Raw genomic sequence first — 20,883 nt, forward strand, 5'->3', positions numbered from 1 at the left:
AAGCAAGTTGTATTACAAATTTTTAAGTAATTTCAAAAAATAATACAAAATCTTAATTCTCCTTGATGTAAAATATAAACTTGAATACTGATCACAAATAACTGCAGAAAATGTTTTAAGGTCACAGTTTTTTCTTTTGTATTTTTTACAATCTCATAAGTAAAAAACACCAGCTTTTTTGATTAGCCTATATGGTTCAGCTAAGCAGATGAGGATGAACAAATTATGTCTGGAGTTAATACTTGTCAAAAAATTATAACACTTAGATTCTTCAAAAATAAAATATATATACTGCTGCTTTTCAAAAAAAAGTAAAAGCTAATTTTATATTTTTTTCTCAAGAAAAGCAATTTTTTTTTAGAAATCACTGGTATTCCTGTATGTCTTCACAAATGTTAATAAAAATTATAAACTCTGTTGAAAAATTTGTTAAATTGTTATACTGATAAAATTGATAGTTTTTCATTTTGAGCAGCACAGGTGTTTTTTAAAAAAGTAAAGTACATTTACAACAAAGTATATAGTCAAAACTGACTTTTTTAATGCTGAAATAAATGATAAAATTCTTATCCGAGTATTGATAAGTAGAAAATCGTTTTACAAAAAAAAAAAGAAAAAAAGAAAGCTACACATTTTTTGATTTCATGATGTAAAAAAAATAATGAAATTAGATTATAGTCAACTATTTACCTGAGACAGTTTTCTGAGTATTATAAAATGTTCTTGTAAGTATATATAAAATCAAAAAATAAAACTGGCACAACATAATCTTAACTGTCAAAGTTATGATTTTTTAGATTACTAAAACAAAAAAAAAGTTTTTACAAACTTTTGCCTAGATGTAAAAGTACTTTACTTCTTAAAAAAACATTTTCACATTAATTTTAACTCCCTCGAACACTTTGTTCTGGTTCTCGAGGCAACTGGTTCCTCCACAGTAATGCTGCTGCATTGTGGTGAAGGTGTCGTAGCCTGTGAATCAGGGGTGTGCTGAATCAACGGGATTTGGCTGATGTTAGGGTTGTTGGTAGGAGTTTCAGTGGAGGGTTGAGTGCTCGGAGGAGTGCTTGGAGGAGTGCTTGGAGAGTGCTTTTGTAGGAGTTGCTTAAGCCATTTTTTTAGAAGAATCAATCCTACAGCCAGTGAAGTGGCTATGGCCCATGCTAAAAATCCTAAAATACATTTTAAAAATGAGTAAACCTTTTAAAAATTAAATACCGGTTGATTTCGTTAATATGGCCCATGCTAAAAATCCTAAAATACATTTTAAAAATGAGTAAACCTTTTAAAAATTAAATACCGGTTGATTTCGTTAATATGGCCCATGCTAAAAATCCTAAAATACATTTTAAAAATGAGTAAACCTTTTAAAAATTAAATACCGGTTGATTTCGTTAAATTCCCGATACAAAATATTTTTTTTTGTAATCTTAAATACTAAATTCATCCTCATCATCATCATTTTCAACATCATTTTTAAACATTGAATTTTTAAAACTCAAATCATCCATTGTTGTAGATTTTGGTTTATAAATATTCTTTTTAGTTTTCCTTTGCCGGAAACATGGTCTGCTTTGTTTCCTACACAATATTACCACAAAAATTAATATTACACAACATATAGTCAGAATAATGTTATCTATGGGATTACCCCAGGCTTTGTCTGATAGGGTCTCCCCTTCCTCATCTTTCGTTTGCAGAAGCAATCTTTTTAACTTCTCCAATGTTGATTCTGCAACAAATAAAAGTCAAAATTAATAAATGATACACATAAAGAACAGTTAATACATGGATGAGCTTTCAGTTCAGCTAACTTATAATATAGTCAAGCTAAAGTACCTTGAGATGTGGTGTTAGAGATGGACGTTACAGTTGTCAACATTGGTATGGTGTTAGAGAATGCTGTTGTTGTCTGTAGCATTAATGTGGTGCTAGAGGGCGTTGTTGTGGTGCTAGAGGGCGTTGTTGTGGTGCTAGAGGGCGTTGTTGTGGTGCTAGAGGGCGTTGTTGTGGTGCTAGAGGGCGTTTCTTTGGTGCTAGAGGGCGTTGTTGTGGTGCTAGAGGGCGTTTCTGTGGTGCTAGAGGGCGTTTCTGTGGTGCTAGAGGGTGTTGTTGTGGTGCTAGAGGGTGTTGTTGTCTGCAGCATAGTTGTGGTGGTGTTAGACGTCATTGTTGTCAGCTTTGATACGGTGTCAGAGGATGTTGTTGTTGTCCGCATTAATGCGGTGCTAGAGGAAGTTGTTGTTGTTGTTGTTGTTAACGTTGCTGTGGTTGCTATAACGGAAAAATGGTTAATTTACTAATAATGTTCTCTTCTAATACTTGAACACTCAATCCATTCACATGTGTAACAAGTTGCACTATTTAAAATTTTCCAGCTATTGTCAATCTTAATTATTATGTCAGACCTAGAGTCATACATTTCCCTCTTAATTAATGACTAAAAACACAATAAAAACGCTCTAGTTATAATAAAATAAACAAAAGAGCTGGAATAATTTAAGTGTCCCTACTATTTACTACACATACTTCATAGTAAATTTGGTACAATTGTATTGGCTACTCGAAGTCATGTGACAATAACAACACGAGGTCTTAGTCACGTGATATTCATTCATAAAGATTTCCCGCTATAAGTCTGACCTAAATTTGAACAGCGGTGCTGATAAGAACATCGGTGCTATCCCCTCCCCCCAACTTCAACAGATAAGTGTGCAATCAGATGGGATATTATAATAAATCAAAAACATTGATTTTACTCTCGACATTTATTCCCCCGCAAAAACACAATAAAAACGCTCTAGTTATAATAAAATAAACAAAAGAGCTGGAATAATTTAAGTGTCCCTACTATTTACTACACATACTTCATAGTAAATTTGGTACAATTGTATTGGCTACTCGAAGTCATGTGACAATAACAACACGAGGTCTTAGTCACGTGATATTCATTCATAAAGATTTCCCGCTATAAGTCTGACCTAAATTTGAACAGCGGTGCTGATAAGAACATCGGTGCTATCCCCTCCCCCCAACTTCAACAGATAAGTGTGCAATCAGATGGGATATTATAATAAATCAAAACATTGATTTTACTCTCGACATTTATTCCCCCGCAAAAAATGAGCATCACAAAAACAGATTTTATCTCGTTGCAACAACACACTACTCAACTTGTCTTGAAAAAGACATCATGGGAAAGAAATAAAAACATAAATTAATAAAAGATTTAAACTTACCACATGGTCCTGCAGAGTCCCGGATCGTGACAGTCCGCGGGTCTCCTACGATTTCAACTTTTGCCAGCGCACAGTTGCTGACAAACACCTCGCGAATGTCACTTGCATTCACACGCACTTCTCTGCATGGAATAAAACAAAGTTTCACCCCTCTTTCTGGCAAGGGGGTAGCTAGCAAAGATGCCACCAGGGCAAAAACAGCAAAGTTTAGAGAGACGCACATGGTTTCGCGAATTTCGGCAACTGCAACTTGGGTACATATGATATCCAGGGTTGCATGCGCGTGACATCTGATCGTCGGACATTGGCTAGTAAGACTAAGGTTAAGAGGTCGCCGGGCACATTATTCGAACACGGTGTTGACACATGATTGTTTTTAGACATGACAAATTTTGACCCGTTAAAATATATAGGTTGAAGATGCCCAATTCTTTTGATTAGTATAAACAATCAAAATCGGAGGGAAAGGGTGTCACTTCATGGTCCACAACAAGCATTAATACATTCATTATAATTACGCATTAATAAATAAATCAGTGTACCACAGTTTGATGCACACATAACATCAATTCAATCAAAATATATTCAAGGTAAACACATCTGTTTTTATGTATACTTGACGAAATAAAATACTCAGGGGGGTACCATGATAACAGTGAAAACAGTACCTTGTGTATTATTAGGTAGGGTTAATAGTAAAATAATTATCGTCGGGTACCTGTGTCAAACGTATATAACAAGGGTGGATCTAGAGTGGGTTGGGGGGGGGGGTATCGCCAGATAAAGCTTACACGTATAATATAGAGCTCTTTTCCAGTCTGCATTTTACCATTATGAGGTTAAATAAATAACTATCTCTTATCGCATTTTAATGAAGGCTAGCAAGGGTGTTGAAAACGTGACTTAAAAGTTTTGGCGCAATTTCTGCAAAAAGCGCTTTTTGGACCTGGCGCGAAATATTTTTTGCTAGCGTCTGTGCTTTTTCCCCAAACTTTTGACCTTTTTTAAATAAACATTTTTAAATCGTCAGAAAATCGGAACAAACTTATTTAGATAATTATTAAAGACGCCCAAATAGAACTATATATAAAGGGAGTCAATTAATACATATGATCATCTGTCCACCATACCTTCTAGATCTTAAATTTTGTGACATCTTCACTTTTTACAATGGCTGAGTCGAATCAATCAAAGTAAGTAATTCTACTTAAACTAAAAAAATGTATTTGTTTGGAATTATGTTTAGACTTTTTAAAAAAAAGTTTAAAGGGTTTGTGCATTTTTTATAAAGTTTATACCACTTGGCTGTTAATTAAGTCGTTTCTTTCTTTTCTTTTTTTTCTCTATTAATATACATATCGCAGTAATCAACGGTACCTCCAATGATTGGATTGTTTAAGCTAGATATTACAACTTAATGATTATCACTGTCAATGTAAAAAATATAACGGTAAAACAATTTACGTTTACTCCCAATTATTTTTTATAGAAATTTTGTAAAAGATGAAGATATTAATGAATATTCCCCCATATTTGACGACTTCACAACGGAGTGGATTGGTGATCAAGAATTCTCGGTTGCCTCCTTTAATGAAGGGTAATTAATGACACAAATAAGAGTTGATTTTTCCAGGAATAAAAAGATGGGGACTTACACTTGATATATTAATTAATGTTGTAGAGATTTTAGCATGGGTAAGGAGGGCAGAAAGAGAAAGCTAGAAGTGGACTTTTCCTGTGAAGGACAAAGGTATGATGTTGTATATTGTATAATTGATAATAAACTGATTAAAATATTAATTTTCATAAAGTATACATATATATTTTATTAAAGTAATGATTTCCTAATAAGTGAAACTGTAAATGTTGTTTTTTTTTTACTAACTTAGAATTATTATGATGATAAAAAAATAATTTTAAGTTATAGTGTCTCTATGAAACAACTGTTTATTCATTGTAAATTTTATACATTGACATATTACTTATTTAACCCTGTTGTTTTTTTTTCAGTCAGGCAAAGAAACCGAGATTGAGCGAGGAGAACCTTATCCTCTCCACATTCAGGTATATAGATATATGTGTGTGTGTGAGAGTGGGTTAAGGGTGTGAGAGTGTGTGTATGTGTGTGTGTGTGTGAGGGTGAGGGTGTGTATGTGTGTGTGTCCATAATTACTTTTCTTTTTAAATATACTTCATTTGTGTTATTTTTTCATTAAATTTATTTTTTGTAGAGAGAATTTTCCGGAAAAATTCCAAAAATTCGAGCTGAGGATGATAACCTCCTCTGAATCCTCTTTGAAACCCTCTGATGAAACTCCGAACTCCCAACCCTCTGATGAAACTCCGAACTCCCAACCCTCTGATGAAACTCCGAACTCCCAACCCTCTGATGAAACTCCGAACGTCCAACCAACAGATAACTCGACCATCTCAACCCCCAAACCCACAGATGAGGATTCGATTGATCAGTACTCCCCCCAGTCTCCTGATTTATTTATTCCAGCTCCTACAGCGCAATATGTATTACAACCGGAGCTTTTAGCATTAGCTGAATTGGTCGACTCCATGAGAGTCGACCTTTTACAAACATCCACTTTAGTTAGTTATATACAGGACTATGTGAGCAGGTTGGATTTTAGAAAACAGTAATGTTGTTATAACTATTGTAGAACTTATTCGATAGAACTAAACTCTTTGTTGTTGTATTGTCTGTCACGATATTATGTTAATCGGAGTTATCTTTCTTTGTTTATAGCTACAAGTTTGCATGAATAATAAAAAAAACTTTTCATGGAAAACAAACTGTTGACTTTTAATTATTTCTACCATTTTATTTTCATCAGTTGTTTTTATTTTAAAATTTCCTTAAAAGCAAATTTTCAGACCTCAAATAATAGTAACGCCGTCTTCTTCATGCATGAAATATTTAAAAAAAAATGTTTGATGGGTATGACTTACATTATCGTAGAAACATTGCTGGTCAAATGGTCTGATTGTGCGATGGCTGATGTAAATGCTGGTGTTAGCATCCCCGTTTTTATAGGATGTTCATTGGGTGTAACTTTTACACACCCATTTTATTGATAGGGCACCTCTGATATCTGTCATTTGGGTGTAACATTACACACCCGTTTGGTTGACCTCTATTATGACCCATGGGCATACCCTATGACCTTAGTGACTGTAGTAATATTACGCACTCGTTTGGTTGACCTCTATTATGACCCATGGGCATACCCTATGACCTCAGTGACTGTAGACCTTACATACACCCGTTTGGTTGACCTCTATTATGACCCATGGGCATACCCTATGACCTCAGTGACTGTAGACCCACCCTTTAACTGTGACCCACATTATGACATATGGGTGGAGTCTGGAATACCCTATGACGTCATCATGACTGCAAAGTGACTGTATACTGTACTATATACTACTTATGTAGTGATATACAAAAGGTACATGCCTGTTAGATATGGCACACACAATGCGGACAAAGTCCACAATGTGCGGAATTTGGTTTGATGGGAGAATTTTTCCTAAATAACGCTAATGTTTAATTCGGGCATTGGCCGATTCAACAACCCACCGGATCTGTGAATAGATAAAAAAATATATATTATATATATGATGATAGTTCATGTATAAGCATTGTTATAAAATTACATGGTTCAGAAGATACAAGTTTCCAAATTAATTGTTATAAAACTGGAACCATTTTTTTAAAGACCTTAATTTAATTCTTATTCATATATTTTATACCTTTGTTACAAGTCGACTGGAGTTTGCATTTTCAGTTGGCATCTGTTTCTCTCCCTATTTCATGAAGGATGGTATCTGTGCTTGTATTCCCATCTCCTCAAGGAAGTCCAGAGAGTCCCTGAATCCTCTGTCAATGACAAAAATATCTTCCTCTCTGACCCAATTGCAAATGTCCTCAATGTTGGTTTTCATGACATGATTTAATATGGTGGCATCATTGTTCTTTGCGATGTAAGGACCCATAACAGAGATGAAGTTTCCAGTCGTTGGCACAATTACAGGTGGTTTGACTAAGGGCCTGCCTTTGTGTAAACTAAATGATTGTCTCTGAAACTTAAAGTTACCACTCTTATTGATGTAGATGTATGTTCCGTCTAGGACTAGTATGGCCTGCTGGGTTGCTGCATCACCAAAAAGAGTCTGGGCCAGTGGTCGAATATGTTGTTGGATGACCGTTTCTCTTGAGATATGACCAAATCCAAGATTTTCTTTAACAAATCTGCCATTCATCAAAGCTGTTCTGATTGACTGTATGCTTCTGTGAACACTGGATTTGGAAATATTAATGTAGAGAGAATGCGGTTCGAGTCCCCTTCCCAAAGTTTCATCAAGAAGATGGCCAGGCTTGTACGAACGGATCTTGCAGGGGTTGATCATGTTGAATGCGTCTAGCTATCAATATATCATTATTGCCGATCATTCCTTTAAAAGGAATACTTGTTTAGAGTTGAACTACTTTCATTATAGGAGTGTGAGGGGGATGAAATAAAGCTTCTATTGGATCTTATATTATACTCGCATTTGTATTAACTTACCATCATCTGTTGCTTTTCCGTCATCTTTTACCAGAATATCTAAATTAAGAAAACCTTATAAACAACAAGTGTATATAGACAACCATTCTGAGATCTTACACAAGCAGTACAAGTACACTACTTTTTGAAACAATTGTCATTTTGTGTGCAGAACAGGTCGAGAAAATTATGTAAAGATTTTCTTTTCTTTCCCCCTTGTTGTCAGCTTAAAGCTGAACACCGCTCGTAAATAGGCACCGTCACACAGATACCTGGTATATAAACCCTTCGATTTCGTTACACCCGATTGCACACCTGAACCTTGTGGCCGACATGTAGTATTCCTTTCGTGGTCTTTAGATTTTATGCATTTTTATGGCTTACGGCCATCTAGTTGCCGGATAATCTTTACGGCAAAGAGTTCAGTTATCTGAACATGCGCGACAAAAAATAGTTCTATTCGAATGTTGCAAAGTTAACTGTTTGTTGTTCATAATAAATATCTTTATGCAAGATTATATTTTCCATATGTTATTATCACTTATGTTATTGTAACCAATATGAATTGACCTTATTTAAATAAACTCGAAATCTAACGCGAATGAATATTAAATGCAGTGTTTTTGCATAGAGGGATACTGGCCCCCGCCATGCATCACACAGAGCCGCCATGCTTTCCGCTATGCATACTTACATGTATTATAAGCAAAAAATCTTTTCCCAATTCTTTCAGATCCTAACAGTGATAAGTAAATGTAAAGTTGTCGTTATTTCGTTCAATCTTCATAAAAACGTTTGCACCCGCAGAGAGCGTCGCTAAATTCGATCGACATCGATCTCAGCAAGGGGGAAGTGTTTAACGGTTAAAGGACCGTACTTATGATTGAGATATATTGAAACTGGGATTACAAATCGGTAATAAATGCATAAATTAAGGGGTAATTACTACTTGTTTTAATATAATGTGCCTTCTTCGACACCTCCGCCATTATCGAATGTTGGGGTTTTTCCAAGATCTAAAAATAGCACAATGTTCCCTCGATGGAGTTACCTTGGTTGTGCTATGATTGAACTGTTTATTTGTCGTAAAAATATTGGAAACTTGAGACCAAATGTACTCAAATAAGAAAACAATACACAGTTAAGCTTGATTGCAAGTCATATACGGAAGCGATGTCACATTACTATAACATAGGAACATCGTATAGTATGCCTCTGAAAATGACTGTGTATACATGTCATGTGAAGAGAGACTGGCTGCAAAGTTATAGTGCAGTAATTAATTTTGATTAAATTTGGTGTTAGTTTTCTGTAATTGCATAGTTCTGCCTGTTTCTTATCAATTTTTGACTTACTATGTAAATAAGAAAGAGTATCTATCACACAACTGTATTTGGATAAAGTCAAAACTGGGCAAATCCATTTGCAAGTGTAGAAGGGTGAGAAACAATAATAACCCTGTAGAAGTAAATTCTTGAGAAAATAACCAACCTTCGAACTGGATTTCTGACAAGTCTTGACCAGCAATTGGTCCAGCCATATTATTCTCCTGTATAAGTAGAAGTTTTGCTATTTCTACCCTTTCAATGAGACCGGAAGTGGCTCTATAATGAGTCTCGTGCACTTCGCCTGTGTGTCCTAAATGATTACACAACCATTTCAGCTGATGCTCCTTCAAACCAATAACCTACAAAAACTTTAAAAATTTAAAAAATGGTGCGTCAAAAGAACAGTTGCGAATCATTTGTTTTGTGCTTTCCCGTGTTAATATTTAAAATGAAAAGATCTAAAGTGTTTGCATTACATAAAAAATCCGCCGAGATATATGGACGAAAATGTGTACAATACACATGTGCATCTCATTATAACTGGATCATAAAGCAAAACATTTGGAGAGAAAAAAAGATTAATTTATTGAAAATTAGAGTAAATCAAATTTTAAAACACAACAATTGTGTAACACTTTAGTTATTGATGAAAAACTTTGTTCTTATAGGCAGATGATTTCAAATACTTTTTGTTTGTTAAAAATGATTACAATAAAAAGAAACAAAATTATATTTATCTCACTTAAACATTTTTTTTTATACTTTTAATGTATTATATTTAGCGTGTACGATATTTGGAGGAATATGATTTTTCAACAAGTTAGCGTGGATTTGATTTAGCACAGGTCTGAATGTACCTGTTTATCGACTTATATATTTTATATCTGGCGATGACCTTGATTTAGTAGACGCATTAACACCTATACATCTATTTTAGCCCTGCCCTAGAGTCAAAACCCATACTCCAGTGGACATGAAAATTACAATTTCAGTAGAGGACTTCCTGGTAAACATAATTATAAGTCAGTTTTTCATACAGATGTGGGAGAATAGAGAACAAAATTTTTGAACATTATATGCATTAACACTATATTGCCATATTGCCTCCCTCCCACTTCATGTCCTGAACCCCTGACCCAGGGGCAATGAATTTCACAATTTAAGTAGAGAAGTTAGTTGACATCATAACCATGTGTTCAGTTCGTTTTTTGCCAACATGTGTGGGAGTAGAGAAGAAGATTTTTTTTTGATTTAACACATTTGTTTTGTACTATTTTAATTGAAAAGCTGTTATTTATGACAATATTTGTTAAATTTAGTATGAACACAGCAAAAATGTTGAAAGTGTTGCTACTATAATGTTGCTATGCATACGTAAATACTTATCTTCTGAACGTGCTGAGCAGAAGATAATTTAATTAACTTAATTAACAAGGAATTTCGATTTTGAAGAATTTTTGAAGATGAGGATAGTGATTTTGAATTTGAGGGTTTTGATGTAGATGACATAACAGTGAGTAGGCCAACAGAAAACTTTGAAAACTTTATAGATGCAGACAATTGGGTGGCAGGAGACAGGGAGCCCCATCACTTGACTATACAAAAACTCCTGGATTGAAACAAACAATTCACAACAAAGGATCACCTCAACAATATTTTGAACTATTTTAATGATGATGATTTTGAATTTCTTGCACAACAGACCAATCTGTATGCACAACAGTTCTTGAGATCTGCTCAATTGAAACCATGCAGTAGGTTTTATAAATGGCATGAAACAAATCGCTCAGAAATGAAGCAATTTATTTCACTCCTCATGCTGATGGGACTTGTCCATCAGCTAGACATCAAGGAGTACTGGACAACCGATCCGCTGACTACAACATCATTTTTTCCAAGCGTCATGCCAAGGGACCGGTTTTTGTCATTGATGACTTTCTTGCATCTAAATGACAATTCAGAATTTGTACTACGTGGTAAAGAGGGCTATGATCCTCCCTTTTAACTTGGTCCCTTGTATCAAAACATTTTGGACAGGTAAAAGAATGTTTTGCATGTAAAAAGTCTGATGATACCAAACTTTATCTATTATACCAATCAGAAATGAAATTTGGGATGTTTAAGTCAAACACCTTGTCTATCTGTTTCTATATTTGTCCAGACCAGTTCTTAATTTTGTCCAAAATTTCTGCTACCAGTATTATTTGTATAATAATTAGATAATCATAAACATTTATATATTTCGGTTGCTGAAATACTGAATACAGGGTTATTTTTGCCCCGTGTAATTTTTTGTAACGATTTATTTTAAAATGATTTTTAAATAACTATTACCTTTAGTTCATTTTGCCGTTGATTTTGCTTCGGAGCTGGATGGTTCATCTGTCTGACACTTGCACTGCACGAAAAGTCGCGTTTAATTTAATTTTATAGATTCGTTTACCAAATTATATTTCTTGTTTTAAATATAATTTGTGTATAACGTTATATTATATGCAAAATATAATGTCATATACTTGATTGGATTTTATAATAAAGTATAATTTGATTTAATGCGATATACAACAAGAATAATGTAGTTTAATAGAAAAAATTATACGTTTTGTTTAAGAAAATTGACTTTCATACGTGAATACATTTATACATTAAGTTTAATAATGTTTCTGGTATTCAGTAAATATATATGATAATTAATGTGTCAATAATATCTTATTTTATACAAAATAAAATGTTGTTTACGTACTCATTATTGCAAAAAGACAAAATCGTTTATAAATATCAAAGTATCTGATATTATGCTCTGATTTAATCGTGGGAGGGGTTCGAGACGGAAAACACAAAACATCCTAATGATTATTTTTTCAGACACGTAAAAGTAGATTAGATACATTATACATGTACAAAAAAGAATAATAAGCTTTAGGATTAATAGAAAAAAATTATAACTATGATAATTTTAGAAAGAACAAGTGCACTTAAGCTATAGAGAATGGGCCCTTTTTCAGTGCCGTTTACATGTAGAAAATATCATCAAATTGCTTTTTTCTCATAAGAGTTAAGCACTCATGGATACCTCTGATTTATATGCACGCTTAAATTTACCAAAATTAGAATACAATTAAAAAAACTGAGGATTTATAATTGCCTATAAATAATCTAAATCCGGAAAAATCGAACCGAACCTACTTGAATTGTGTCTATTTAAATCAGAGGGAGGAGACATTTAAATCAACATTGCTCTGTTGGTGGATCGATTGGCGCGTTTGCTGAATTATACTTTATGCATTATTTTACGTCTGAAAAAAAAATCGAATGAAGCTTTGAAGTTGCATAATACCATAGTGACAAACAAATATTCCTGACCATACAAAGATGAAGGAAAGCGATCTAAAACGTGTCAATGTTTTACGGTGAGCACATTTGACAAACGTTTACCAGGATAGAAACCACGTGATTGTTTGAAATAATTAATTCCATGCGTGAGTTCAAACATGGGTCACGCAGGTAATAGATTTCGCTTGCTATAGGAAAAACCTTGAAATTTTCATACGTTTTTCATTTTTTAGGTACCAGCCTAACCGAGTACAATCTTCTTACTTTCACAGGAGTTTACTAAATGTATAATGCGTATATTGTCTTTTCCACAAGTTTGTACTCGGTTAGGCTGACAGTAAACAAAGGCTTTAAAATGAATGCCTGTCCTCGATTTACTATACAAAATCACGAATGTCTGCTGACCTCTACTATGTTTTAAAGCTTCGTGCTTTTCATAAACAATAATTTCAGCGCTAAAACTTGTTAATTCTTATGGAATAGATATCAATAGATAATGTTAAGGAAAAAAATATGCTTAATTTGATTCTTCATTTTTTTCACTTTTCACCGGGGCCCATAAGTGCACTCGTCCTTTGATCTTTATATGTAAATGTGCTTATACTTGAAGTTTAACTAAGTTTGATTTGCATTAAATATATGTGATAATTAATGTGCCATTAATACATCTTTCATTTAGAATAAAATATTGTTTACACACTGATACAAACAGACAAAATATTATAAAGCATCCAATATTATTATATGCTCTAAATTTACATGTACGTTGAAGGGGTTTGGAATGAAAAGAAACCCACTAAATTAATTACTTCAAGGAAATATTTGATTTGTAGTAAAAAAAAAAAAGAAAAAAGCACAAAGCAAATATAAAAAATATTTGACTATTGATTCAGGATGGTAGAGAGAGAGAGATTAACTCTACGCGCATGCGAAACAAATTTCAGCCAATCAAAATTCGAGAGAATTCTGAACCCGCCAAGCTGCGTTGGAGATAACATGCACATGTCGGATTCGAGTGAAGTAGCGAAGTAGATCTATCAGAATTTAGTGCTCTTGAACTGATGAATCATCACATTCGTACATCGACGAAATTTTTAGGAAGACATCCGTTGTCAAGGGAAGAAAAAGTCACCACCATGTCAAGCAGGTAGAGCGCTCTTTAGAAACAAGATGGCGAAACAGTCCCACAACATGACGTCAGTCCTTTGCCTCAACTTCTGTTCTTACATGTAGCAGCACCTTGGAGCTAGCTTCGCCGGCCAGTAGTACCAGTTGTTTAATAGGTATGGTGGTGAATTCGGTATCGATAAACACGCTTCCCATTAACACATGCTCTTGCAATTTTATAGTTACTTCCCCTTGTGAACATGATTATTTCCCTTGTAAGAATTACAGTCAATTTGTAATCAAATAGTTGGATAGTCCGAGTGAAAAACAACTTCAATTACATTATTATGCCCACAGTCATAACTTTTTAATATTGATATTTATTTAAATAAATATTGTCGGGTATGTCATATCAAATTACCATATTATCTACCGGTATAAGTATTTGTACTCACAGATGCTTGGGGACGGGACCACCCCCCCCCCCCCCTTATATTCACGAGTTATTTTTTCACCATTTGACACCTCGACACCGTGTAAAAATAATACGACGATCTATTTTAAAGTCACAAAATGGCATTGCACCCAATTTATTAATACCTTATGAATTATAGAGACCATCATTTCCAGCCGGTCAGTTCTTTTCATTTATGAGCCCGTCCTATGATATCGTGGTAGTTATATCATTTTGTCAAAAAATCTATCAAAACGAAAATATTTCCAGAAACTAATGTTATTGTGAGTTTCCTGTATTAAATACCTCAGTGATGTTTAATGTGTCTGATTACAATGTCTAAAAATATTCCGACGTCAAATGTCAATTTCAGTGCGTGCTAAGTAAAAAGAAATACCGTGATACCATAGAACCCTTGATATGATAGGAAACAAGTAAAAATAATATAAGGATTTCATAGCGAGGTGTCAAATTTTACAAGATGGTGTCTGCTGACATTGCAAATTCTTCGCTTTTTATACCAGTGGTATATATTTTATTTCTACATTACTTTTGCGTTAATTGTGTTTTTTAAATGTAGCATAAATCAACGTAAAGTTAAAAATAAATGATAAAAAAATACCTCAAGAATGGAGGGGGGGGGGGGGGGGCAATGATTAAACACACAAGTTTCAAATTTAATCAATGTTGATTATAATCTGTCCCAAGTAATTGTTTCCATCACTTTTTTATGATTTTTTTATAAAAATACACCTACTTAAACAGAAGTATAGTTGAAAATCGATGAAATGAAAAATATACAAGATATCTCCATTCAATGACACATCATTTTTCACTCAATAAAGTTCACAGGAAGGTTAACAAATTTCTTATGGAAATTTATAATAGGAAATGTATACATCTTTTCACCATTTGGAAATCACTTGGAATACCTTGCACAATTTTTCAACGTTATCCAGGCTATTTCATGGCTGGTGCAATGAAAAATCCCCAGACTTTTTTGAGTTGTATATTGAGATCTGAAGGGGCAAAAGCCAAAGGAGATAATCTGAACACATTTCATATTTATTTGCGGATGAACGTAATTTGAGCACATATGATTATCAAAATATCAAGCAAAAAGTATAGCTAATAACCAAGAATTGCTACCCATTATAGTCACAATCTGTGACCTATTGATTATGAGTCGGCTTGGGTACGAGTCGGTTTGGGTACGACTTGACTTGATTTCCCTAGAATAACTCTTCAATGCCTGTATTTTGATTTATTTTCACTATTTTGATATTGAATAGGACCAGCATCGGGCCTCTTTTCAAGTTGGGAAAGATTGAGTTTCAGCAGGAAAAAATCTTGGAGGGGCAGAAGGAAACCATCGCTAAATACTCTCTGAAGTAATCCATCACAAAAAGAAAGGAAATAAGAAAGTTAAAATATGTGTACCCAACCAAGTCCATGTAAGTATATTTGATGTCAATAAAATATTGGTCTGATTTGCTATATTTAACATATAAACACAAAAAAATATAGGGATGAGACAATCCACCGATTCACCAGTGCATAACAGTATATATTTTGACGATATTTGGATCGATACATTTACCATTAATACAACAATACCTTAGCAAACTTTTTTTTATTTTCCAAAAATATATGAGCTTCATATATCGGCTAATTTTAGTCCGCGCGCCTAATATGAAAGTACAAAGATGGCGGAAAACCTCGTAAAGTTGTCAAATCGAAGCTAAATCTGGAGTGTGGAAAACTTTCGAATTACTTTTCTATGAAAAAGTAGTGAATACAAGACTTAAGTAATTTTTAAATTGTTCAACGTTCATTTTAAATATAATGAAATCACTTAAGACATGTGGTAATACATAGATAGATTCAATAAATTTTAAGCCATTATTCATGTTTTCATTAAGTTGCAATGTATTGTGATATGTATCATATCGCATCTCATGTATCGTGATATGTACCAAATCTGCTAAGTAAAGTATCGTCCCAGCCCTAAAAATATTCATGACTGAATTGAAGCTGCAGATTTTTTTTTTCAGTGATTATTAATCTATTGTAGCTTTTTGTTAAAATGTTATTTTAATTAGGTTTTGCTAGAATCTTGTTGGGGGAGGGCTAAGAATTAGTGGATTATGTGGTACATTCTCTGACAATAAACAGGAATTAAAACAGTAGCCTTCATATGAACACAACATTTTACAAAGCTTTGGCTAAAATAAATAAAATTGAAAGAATTGGGTGATAAAGCCGTTCATTTTTTGTTGTACACCTGATTTCCACTCCTAAAACTCAAAATGTTCTGTATACCTTATTGATTTTTTTTTGGCATGTTTGAATGTAATATTGCTGTTACATAACATACATATATATGATAATTTGTTGCACATACATAAGCATAAATGTTGTCACTGGCTTGTATATTATATAAATAGTGCCTGTTTGGGAGGGTAACAGTTGAAATTGACACCCCGAGAAAACCATTGTCAACCGACGCGAAGCGGAGGTTGACAATGGTTTTCGAGGGGTGTCAATTTCAACTGTTATCCTCCCAAACAGGCACTATTTATTTTGTTATACTGAATGTCTTTTTTAAAATTTTTAAGAAAATTTTACTGCTTTTATATAGGAATAACGTGAATTCTACAGCGAACCGTACGCGCATAATTTTCGCGCATGTAACATTTTTTAATGTTACCCGTTGCCAAGTGCGTTGCTAACGCTGAGGGTAATAGTAAATATTATTAACTGCGTCTTAACCAATCAGATTTCAGTATTTAACATGAAAGTATAACAATAATATATATTCAATCATTTATACACATCTTAAATATTTGTTAATTGTATAACACAGGCTTATACTGTAATGTACATGTGGAGCGTATTGAGAGGATTTATCTGAATATCAGCAACTATATAATTGTATGGCCTTGGTATGATATTTTGTGAATGCATACTTTCAGATTGCTGTGCATGATGGATACTCCCATGGAATTTCCATAGGATTGTAGTGAACAATAAAATCCGATGATGGAAACCAAATGTTGAAGTAAACCTTTTTAAAGAATTAATAACTTAGACCACACCAACAAAATTTTTTGTTTGTCAGATCCCGCGCTCTTGTATTTAAATAAACCTTTACAAATAATATTGTAATTTTTGTTGCAATGTTATATTTTAGATGCAATAAACAGATATTTCCTGTCTATGCAAGATAAAGGAAGGAGAAAGTTGATTCTTTAAAGAAAGGAATGGATTTGTATCAAAGGAAAAAAGGGTATGCCCAATTATATGCACTGTATGTTTTGAGAGTCTAGGCCATATGTTCAAATGTCCCCGTTTACAACTGCCAAAATCATGAACTTGTATTGAGGTTCTAATTTATGCTGTATTATATACAGTGACTTTTCTATTGATTTGTACTTACCTTTGGAATAATAAGGTGTTTTGATGTATAAATTGCATTTGCAGATACTTAAGGCAAGAATTAACAGAAATGTAAATTCTTGTAATTATGCCCCCTTCAGATATGGGAGGGCATACTGCATTACTGTTGTTGATCGGCCGGTCCACCAACAATTTCCTTTAATGCAGATGTTGCTTCTATTGATATGAAATTTGACATAAGATTCATCATAATAATATTTAGGTTAAGTTTGATTTAGAGTCTAATTGAGCAATTTTTGACAGAGTAATGCCCCTTGGATTTGGGAAATCCCAATTATTTGCTTTTTCGTTCATTTCTTTGCAGAGGTCTCCAAGGAAGAAGGGGACAATTGTGTTTCACAAATATCTCTTGTTTTTTGAAATATATAGTCTCATAACTGCAATGATGTGTGCAGACAAATGTTCATGAAGCACAAACGCCTGTTACTCTTCTTTAAAAAAACAATGATTTAATACTTAAATAAATTGTCTGAGGAATTTAAAAGAAAAGCCTTAACATTTAACAATGTTGACATTTTAAAGACAATATGTGTATAAACATGTGTGTATTTATGTGTGTATATATGTTGTAGAAAATGGAAGCTATACTATAGACAGGCTGTCAGGCTGTATTTAAACTAAAGACCTCCTGGGATGAGGAGAAAAAGAAACAAGTAGAACCTGTATTTCTTGTCGGGTACATGATGATGTCATCAGAATATGAAAATGATTGGGAAGATGATACAATATATGAAATCGCATCTCTAAAGTGGCGCTCTGACGAATGTTTAATTGGACACCAAAAGTTCCTTTCTGAAATCCAAATGTTCAAAAAGGCAAAGTATAAGACGTATAAGGACCAACAAAGAATTATCTAGAGACAAACCAGAAAATATATGAAATGAACAGAAATGGGCCATTTGAGATTTTTAAAAAAGTTGCTACTGTCATGTATAATTAGCTCACCTGAGCTGAAAGTTATTATATGGTTTTACTAATATGCAAGCATTTTGACATGTACATTGTTGATTGTATAAAATTGTTAACTCCGTCCCATGGACAATTTTTGTTCCTCGTAAGAGGTTCATATTTTGATGTAGATTTATTATCCATGTATAAAGAGTTGTTAAACACTTCTTGAACGGCAAAGCTCAATATGTGACATGACTGTAAAATCATTGCAAAGTAGCTTGATGTATTGTTGTAGTATGATGAACCTAAAAATATATGTTGATCAATTACAGATTAATTTTGGCAATTATGATTTTCAATTTTTGGCATGTAACCAAGTCATACTTTTTTCATCTCAATTTATTTACAAATATGTTTAAGTTTATTTCAAGTAATTAGTGCATGCATCTTTATAGCGTAATAGAACTGAAGACAATACGAGGTTATTTTTTTTTAAAAGGAGCTCTGTTGGCAGTAAGTTGCAGATCTTGATACCCAAGTAAGAGAAAGGTGGCGTCTCAGACCGATCCTTTTGCTCTTGCTTGTGGGCGAGTGAGGCTTCCCTGTCAAAGGCTTATATAAGTTTAAAATCATAGATCAAATAATAAACTAAACACATATTTGAGTGGTATAAATTGGTTATTTTAATGAATATTTTATCATAATTTGTTTCTTTTGTTTTAAATAAAGAGTTAAAGACTAGATTTTTGGTACCTGGTAATTTATTGAGTAAAGAGTAGTTTTTATGAACATGTAGGCAGTTATACAGGACTTTTTGAATGTACATCTTTCAGAGCTTGTTCCTGAAACTTGGGCGTAGACTAGAAAATTATTTACGGAAAGAAAACAATTTTTTATCTCAAGTTATTTTAATCTACATATTTGTACAAGTTTCACTTATATGATTAATTAGCTCTATAGTGAACAAAAATTTGTTGTTAAAAATATACAGGAGACAATGCAAGACTATTTTGAAAGGGCTTTGCTGGCAGTAAGTTGCAGATCTTGATACCCAAGTAAGAGAAAGGTGGTGTCTCAGATCGATCCTTTTGCTCTTGCTTGTGGGCGACTGAGGCTTCCCTGTCAGTTTCTTACACATGCAAGAAATAAACAAACAGGACTTGATAAGACATTTCCGAGTAAAATAATGGGCAACTGTTTTCTTTTTATGATAAGTAAAATTGAGTTGAATATTTATAGTGTCATATTTTACATTCTGTGCATGCATATGCCAGGTGTTATTTCAGACCTTAATAGGATAGACTAGAAGAATTTTTATTGAAAGTGAATTTTAAGCAGGAGACAATGAAAGAGTATTTTGAAAGGGCTTTGCTGGCAGTAAGTTGCAGATCTTGATACCCAAGTAAGAGAAAGGTGGTGTCTCAGACCGATCCTTTTGCTCTTGCTTGTGGGCGAGTGAGGCTTCCCTGTCAGTTTTCTATTGATGCAAGGAATAAACAAACTATACTTAGTAGATAAGACATTTTTGAGAAAAAAAGTCATGCAACTTTGTTTCCTTTTTATGAAAAGTAAAATCGAGTTGAATTTTTATAGTGTCATAACTGTTTTACATTTTGTACATGCATAAGCCAGATCTTATTCCAGACCTTATTAGGATAGACTAGAAGAATTTTATTGAATTTCCATGATTTAAATTTACCATTTCGCCAAATCTTGATAATCAATCATTGTTTGCATTGAAAGTTTGTGTAAATTAAAATTACTTATATACATTCCAAAATGTTAACTTAAGAGTCTGGTCATCAGAATATGCATTTTTCTTTTCTGTATAATAAATTTTCAATATTATAATGTAAACCCTAAGGAATTCTTTTTTAAATCACGTGAAGTGTTTAAAATTAGAGATTAGAGATGGACATGTACATCATATAATTGAACACAATTTGTTCATTCAATTTAGTATAATTTGGTATTTGTATGCATCATATATAGAGGGTTTTTTTTCAACGTTATTACATATAATATGATTGTTAATATATATCTTCTCTGAAGTGGTTTTCACGGAGAATCTTATCTATTTGCAGTTATGAACTATAGAGTGTGTATGTAGTATGTATATTTCTATGAAAACATGCTATTTTGAAAGTACATCATGTCATGTACATGTACTTGGAAAGAGAATTTGTGTTTACATGTGTATGTATTTTAGTGACCAGTAAATAAGTAACAAAATTTGATGACTTCAACATTGTCAACTTTCAACAATTGCTTTTCTTTATCCACATGCATTATATTGGAAAATTGACTTTGTCTTGTAATTTATGTTGTATATGAAAATACGCAAGTTAAACTAAAATTTGTTATTTGCAGACCATGCAGCAATTTTTATGGGTCTGTTTCAGCTGTGTTTTTTTTTCTACTAGCCCATATAGATTCCATTATTTCCATTTAATGTGTATTAGCCTGCATTTGCTGAAGTCAAATGTGCATTTCACAATTCCAAATTTGGATATTTT

At 33.3% G+C, this 20,883-nt stretch overlaps 1 protein-coding gene and 1 long non-coding RNA gene across 3 annotated transcripts; both read left to right on the top strand.

Moving 5' to 3' along the window:
• The first annotated feature begins 4,580 nt into the window (after positions 1-4,580).
• LOC128173320 (histone-lysine N-methyltransferase 2D-like) lies at positions 4,581-5,964 on the top strand. 2 transcript variants are annotated; one of them, XM_052839024.1, is made up of 4 exons: positions 4,581-4,836; positions 4,921-4,989; positions 5,250-5,303; positions 5,471-5,964. In XM_052839024.1, exons 2-4 carry the CDS (start codon positions 4,931-4,933, stop codon positions 5,886-5,888), a joined length of 531 nt encoding a protein of 176 aa, XP_052694984.1. In that variant the 5' UTR covers positions 4,581-4,836; positions 4,921-4,930; the 3' UTR covers positions 5,889-5,964. The 2 variants fall into 2 exon arrangements, with proteins under 2 accessions (XP_052694984.1, XP_052694983.1); XM_052839023.1 differs by having other exon boundaries at positions 4,581-4,989.
• Positions 5,965-15,258: 9,294 nt separating this feature from the next.
• Positions 15,259-17,306, top strand: LOC128173354 (uncharacterized). The gene is made up of 3 exons (XR_008242481.1): positions 15,259-15,471; positions 16,993-17,078; positions 17,211-17,306. It is a non-coding gene; the product is annotated as an uncharacterized LOC128173354 (long non-coding RNA).
• The last annotated feature ends 3,577 nt before the right edge of the window (positions 17,307-20,883 follow it).

Source organism: Crassostrea angulata, chromosome 2, assembly GCF_025612915.1.
Source record: "Crassostrea angulata isolate pt1a10 chromosome 2, ASM2561291v2, whole genome shotgun sequence".
Taxonomy (NCBI): Eukaryota; Metazoa; Mollusca; class Bivalvia; order Ostreida; family Ostreidae; genus Magallana; species Magallana angulata.